We start from the raw sequence: 6579 nt of genomic DNA, 5'->3' as shown, positions 1-6579 counted from the left end.
TTAATTGTGAATGATTTTTTATTTATTTTTAAATCGAGGACTAGCCTTATTCTGGGTCTGAGAATACAGGCTGTGAAGTGATAACTAAATGGCAGTATCAAATATGAACACAACATTAAATACAAAAATAACAAATGATGGTTTTAATAACTGCGATGGAAAAAAGTTGACTTGTCAGTAACATAAAAAGAGAGCCTGTCTGTAGTCCAGCGGTTCATAAAGTCTAATATTGAAAAGACAGATTTGCTCCCATTGGGCATCACACAAAGCAATGGGAAGAACCAATCAGTATCTGTATTTTGTGGAGTAGTCCTTTGGAGATACGACCAGACCTCGTCCTTTTCTCGCCCCTCGGTAAACGGTCTCAACAATGTCAATCATCTCCTGCTTGTCCTCCATGGTCCAGTTGATCTTGTTGTTGTTACCGGTCCCCAGATCTATCATGATGTGCTTGTTCCTGGAACAGTGCAGAGGTCAAGAGAAGGAATATTTTAGTTTCACAGTCATGCAGGACTAAAACAGCAGCGTGGGGCTGTTTAAAGCTGAGCATCCCTTTGCTTTTCACAACTTGCCTATTCAACAATACCCATTTTTGTTGAACATTTGCATTAATTTAGCATTTCAAAACTAGAGATTGGTTTGCAGGGCTCTGAAGTGAAGGCAGACATGATAACTTGAAACTCACCTGAAGAAGAACATGACAGTGCAAGGGTCATACAGCTCGTACATCTTGTTGAAGTCCGGCACCTCTGTGATGTCCACCAAATAGATGACTGCAAAATTTTTCACCTGTAGTGAGGAATAGTGATGTTGGTACTGTAAAAATAGCAACGTTCAATGAAACGTAGTCACAGATGTGAAATACAAACATCAACATTGGTACAATAACATACATCTTACCTTTTCAGCTATGCTGTACAACACCTCGTCCATTTTCATACATGTTGGGTCCCAATCGTGTCCAAACCTGATAACCAGGGCTCTGTCCTCCTCGGATAGAATGGCTTGGTCGACCTGCCAGCCGTTGTGGAGATGAGGTAGCATGTACGACATCTTGATGCTGCAGTGTTAGCGCGTATCTCCTGGGCAAGACATGTTGGAAAGTAACACGTTTAACGTTAAAACGACTTGGTACAACTTAGTTTTTCGGAGAAATATCAAAATGTTGTTATTAACTATATTTAACAGCGGAACACCCGTTTCTTTATATATAAATTAGATAACTGAGGCTAAAAGCGAGAAAGCACTATTGCCACTGTTGCAAGCCTAGCTAGATAACGTTAGCTAGCACTGGCTTGGAAATTCCCAGAAAGTCAAAGTTGAAAGAACTCAAGTAAAATTACAGCATTGAAAATATAGAAGTAGCTAAGGTTTCAAAAACACGCTTACCGTATGAAATTATTCAAGCCCCAAAGCGTGAATTGAAACAAATCGGTAGCCTGGGTCTGTCAGTGAAAAGACGAACAAGAAAGTGGCTTCTATTTTGGTCGTATAGTTAGTTATAACAGCCACAAAGTCATAAACCCCGCCTATTTCTACTATTTATTTTTTTAACGTTTGATTTTAACCCTCACCTTAACCACACTGCTAAGCCTAACCTTAAATTAAGACCAAAAGCGACATTCTTTTTTTCAGGAATTTTTACGATATAGAAAATGTTGACTTTGTAACTAGTGGAAATCCTGTTGTTTACGTCACTAATACGCGACACTATGAATGGATACCAGACGAGTCAGTACATGCATAAAACAATGAGACATATATTTCACCGGATGGGCAACGATATTTGGCTTTCCCATGGACCTGAACGCTCCGCTGCTGTTACTACAATGAAAAATACCTTTGGTGGTAATATTCTACACTCGGAATGTGACCACTTTGGTCACTTTATTTGTCTTGTGCTCAGTTACAATGACATTACGCTCATTAATGTAAACTTCTACGGGTACAACACCAAACATGAGAATGATGAGTTACTTGAATCTATAGAGAAACATATTGGTTATCTAAATTTCCCAATTCGTTATTATTGATAGGAGGGGACTTACTATAGATAATTCAACTGATAGATGGCCCCCAGGTAGACCAACCAATCAGATTTTGGGTTTAATACTTTTTATGGAAAAGTTTGATCTTATGGAGAGAGAGGTTTCCGGCCGACAGATCATTCACTTGGAGTAACAAAACAGGTTCAAGACAATCCAGAATAGATTTTTGGCTTATATCCAAATGTATTGATAGTGAGTGTGTTACTACAAATATTTGTACTACTCCCCTCACAGACCATAGGGCCATTTACATTGATATCAAAATATTTACCACTGATACTAACCTTGGTAGAGCATCCTACTGGAAGCTAAATAGCTCATTATTAAATAATGATATAGTTCAATTTGAGGTTAAAGATCTGCTCTCACACTTTTGGGAAAGGGCTTGTGAAGAAAAATCTTATTGCAAGAACTGGGAGCTCTTTAAATTTGAGGTATCCAAATACCTTAGAAAATATGGTAGTAATCTTCCTAAGACCAGAAGAGCTGAGGAGGAAAAGGTGATCATTAAGATTACGAGAAGATGGAACTAATTGAGTTACAAAATAAACTAGATAATATATATAAATTAAAAGCAGAAGGAGCCTTTATTAGATCTAGGAAAAAATTGATTGAGGAGGGAGAACAGAATTCATCCTATTTCTTTAGACTTCAGAAATTTCACTCTAAAAATAACACTATCCATAAGTTAAACATTGATGGTGTTATTACAGATGACCAAAAATTAATTGCTAAATACTGTAGCAATTTTTACAGAAAATTGTATAGCTCTATGTACTGTCAGGAATCCACAGATATGTTTTTTAACTCACTGAATAATGTTCACTCTATCAGTGATATAGAATCTAAACAGTGTGATGAACCCATCATAGAGATCAGAGATTATAGAGTCTTTCAAACATCTAAAGAACAATAAATCACCAGGTGTTGATGGAATTACATCAGAATTTTACAAATTATTTTCTGAACAAGTAGCTCGCTTCCTATTTGAAGTCTTTTTAGTATTACAAACAATGAGTATTAAAAACAATGTTCTCCCTCCTACAATGAGTCAGGGGTTAATAACACTGATAACTAAGCCTAAAAAAGAAGTGCTGCTCATCGATAACTGGCGTCCAATTTGTCTTCTTAATAATGACTATAAGATATTAGCCTTACTACTTGCAAAAATAATGAAAGAAGTCCTGGATGCAATCATTGATGAAACACAGTCTGGCTTTATGAGGAACAGACATATTTCTAACAATATCAGACTAGTATTAGACATACTTGTCTACTCAGACCTAATAACCGAGGATAGCTTCATATTATTATTAGATTTTTATAAACCATTTGATAGAGTAGAGCATCAGTTTCTCTTCCACTCCCTTGAGAGACTTGGCTTTGGGGATTTTTTTCTGTAAGGCTATTAAGACTCTCTATGAAAATGGTAACAGCTCTATCAAATTGAAATATGGCACCTCACCTAGATTTGAGTTAAAGAGAGGAATTAGGCAATCTCTCCATACCTGTTTTTATTAATCACCCAACTTCTTGCAAATTCTTTAAATAATAGTCCTGTACACGGTATTTCCATAGCTGGTAAAGACATTATTACAAGCCAGCTGGCTGATGATACTACACTTTTTCTGAAAGACGCTAACCAAATTCCCATATCGATCAATGTGATACAATCCTTTTCCAAAGCGTCTGGTCTATATCTTAACATTAATCAATGTGAACTCATAGCTGTCAAAGATTGTGTGACACCTTCATATTATGGTATTCCAGTAAAAGAAGAACTTACATATCTAGGCATAACCATTACAAAGGATCAAAAGTCTAGAGGTTTACTAAATTTTAATCCTCTTATTAAAAATACCCAGAAGAAGGTAAATCAATGGCTACAGTGGACTTATCTTTAAAAGGTAGAGTCCTAATAACCAAGGCTGAAGGTATCTCTAGACTAACATATGGCACTCTATCTTTATATCTTGACAGTTAAATAAGCAAGGAGATAGACCAGATGCTTTTCAACTTTCTTTGGAGAAACCGTACCCATTACACTAGGAAACTGTTGTATTGAACACTTATGATAATGGTGGACTGAATTTTCTGGACATTACTACTTTAAATAATACTTTTAAGATCAATTGGATAAAACAATTCCTAAGGAGACCCACTTCTATCTGGAATTTTAATCCTCATCATGTCTTCTCTACTTTTGGTGGCCTTAACTTCATGTTGTTTTGCAATTATAATATTGACAAAATTCCAGTGAAACTTTCTGCTTTTCATCGGCAGGTTTTCTTGTCATGGTCCTTAATTTATAAACACAATTTTTCTCCACACAGATATTATATATGGAATAATCGGGATATATCGTATAAAAATACTTCTTTGTTTTTAGAATATAGGTTTGGAAATAATATCCTTTTGGTGAGCCAACTGGTAAATGCAGAGGGTCTTTCACTCAGTTATAAGGAATTCTTATCACTTAGACGCCATTCCCTCAGGTGTTGCTCTGTTATTCAGGAACGTGTCAAGACCTGACCCTCAGAGCCTACCTTCTATTGACCCTGTTGACTCATCAGTAGGAAAGATTTGTTTCTCTTTTGGCCCATTCAACAACCGAGCGATACGAACCTTGTTTCAGCAGGATGTTGTATCTCTATACCTTATGTCATGCCTTATTGGAATGGATTTATTGATAATATCTGTTTGGAAAAAGTTTTGATGTTGTCACACACATACCTAGTTGTTAACAAAATTGAGGAAGTTTCCTTTAAAATTATTCATAAATATTATCCTGCCAACCACTATATGAAGAAGGTTAAGGAAAACATCAACTCAAATTGCTCCTTTTATAATCACCACCCAGAAACAGTGTTGCATCTTTTTTGGCATTGAATTCATGTAAGAAAACTGTGGCAAGACATCAGTAGATGTATAATTGAACACATTTTGTGGATAGATGTACTGCTTGGATTCTTTACATAAGATAAGCTGAAACATTTTTATGTAATTAATTTCATTATTCTTTTGGCCAAAATTCATATGTACAAATGTACATTTACAAACAAAAAAACACATTTTCGTACCCTACAAAAATAAATGGTACTGTATTTTAAGACAGTTAAATACTCTTAACAAAAAAGCTGAATTGTAAGTGTATGTACAGTACCTTGCGAAAGTATTCGGCCCCCTTGAACTTTGCGACCTTTTGCCACATTTCAGGCTTCAAACATAAAGATATAAAACTGTATTTTTTTGTGAAGAATCAACAACAAGTGGGACACAATCATGAAGTGGAACGACATTTATTGGATATTTCAAACTTTTTTAACAAATCAAAAACTGAAAAATTGGGCGTGCAAAATTATTCAGCCCCTTTACTTTCAGTGCAGCAAACTCTCTCCAGAAGTTCAGTGAGGATCTCTGAATGATCCAATGTTGACCTAAATGACTAATGATGATAAATACAATCCACCTGTGTGTAATCAAGTCTCCGTATAAATGCACCTGCACTGTGATAGTCTCAGAGGTCCGTCAAAAGCGCAGAGAGCATCATGAAGAACAAGGAACACACCAGGCAGGTCCGAGATACTGTTGTGAAGAAGTGTAAAGCCGGATTTGGATACAGAAAGATTTCCCAAGCTTTAAACATCCCAAGGAGCACTGTGCAAGCGATAATATTGAAATGGAAGGAGTATCAGACCACTGCAAATCTACCAAGACCTGGCCGTCCCTCTAAACTTTCAGCTCATACAAGGAGAAGACTGATCAGAGATGCAGCCAAGAGGCCCATGATCACTCTGGATGAACTGCAGAGATCTACAGCTGAGGTGGGAGACTCTGTCCATAGGACAACAATCAGTCGTATATTGCACAAATCTGGCCTTTATGGAAGAGTGGCAAGAAGAAAGCCATTTCTTAAAGATATCCATAAAAAATGTTGTTTAAAGTTTGCCACAAGCCACCTGGGAGACACACCAAACATGTGGAAGAAGGTGCTCTGGTCAGATGAAACCAAAATTGAACTTTTTGGCAACAATGCAAAACGTTATGTTTGGCGTAAAAGCAACACAGCTCATCACATTGAACACACCATCCCCACTGTCAAACATGGTGGTGGCAGCATCATGGTTTGGGCCTGCTTTTCTTCAGCAGGGACAGGGAAGATGGTTAAAATTGATGGGAAGTTGGATGGAGCCAAATATAGGACCATTCTGGAAGAAAACCTGATGGAGTCTGCAAAAGACCTGAGACTGGGACGGAGATTTGTCTTCCAACAAGACAATGATCCAAAACATAAAGCAAAATATACAATGGAATGGTTCAAAAATAAACATATCCAGGTGTTAGAATGGCCAAGTCAAAGTCCAGACCTGAATCCAATCGAGAATCTGTGGAAAGAACTGAAAACTGCTGTTCACAAATGCTCTCCATCCAACCTCACTGAGCTCGAGCTGTTTTGCAAGGAGGAATGGGGAAAAATTTCAGTCTCTCGATGTGCAAAACTGATAGAGACATACCCCAAGCGACTTACAGC

At 37.1% G+C, this 6579-nt stretch overlaps 1 protein-coding gene across 1 annotated transcript; it reads right to left on the bottom strand.

The window, feature by feature from the left end:
- LOC139372658 (thioredoxin-like protein 4A) lies at positions 1–1695 on the bottom strand. The gene is made up of 4 exons (XM_071112438.1): positions 1390–1695; positions 901–1082; positions 686–789; positions 1–457 (listed from the first exon to the last, which is right to left on the bottom strand). The coding sequence occupies exons 2-4, from the start codon at positions 1051–1053 to the stop codon at positions 286–288; spliced, it is 429 nt and encodes a 142-aa protein (XP_070968539.1). The 5' UTR covers positions 1054–1082; positions 1390–1695; the 3' UTR covers positions 1–285.
- Positions 1696–6579: the final 4884 nt, after the last annotated feature.

Source organism: Oncorhynchus clarkii, chromosome 18 (genome assembly GCF_045791955.1).
Source record: "Oncorhynchus clarkii lewisi isolate Uvic-CL-2024 chromosome 18, UVic_Ocla_1.0, whole genome shotgun sequence".
In the NCBI taxonomy this organism is placed as follows: Eukaryota; Metazoa; Chordata; class Actinopteri; order Salmoniformes; family Salmonidae; genus Oncorhynchus; species Oncorhynchus clarkii.
The sequence above is the reverse complement of the archived record's forward strand: the minus strand, read 5'-3'. Positions and strand labels throughout refer to the sequence as shown.

What these genes read in the sequence shown, in the direction of transcription:
- LOC139372658 (XM_071112438.1), bottom strand. Translation starts at nt 1,053, where the DNA reads ATGTCGTACATGCTACCTCATCTCCACAACGGCTGGCAGGTCGACCAA. An exon ending in TGTACAGCATAGCTGAAAAG is followed by an intron (nt 790 to 900) that starts GTAAGATGTATG and finishes TCCTCACTACAG; the next exon opens with GTGAAAAATTTTGCAGTCAT. An exon ending in ACTGTCATGTTCTTCTTCAG is followed by an intron (nt 458 to 685) that starts GTGAGTTTCAAG and finishes GCACTGTTCCAG; the next exon opens with GAACAAGCACATCATGATAG.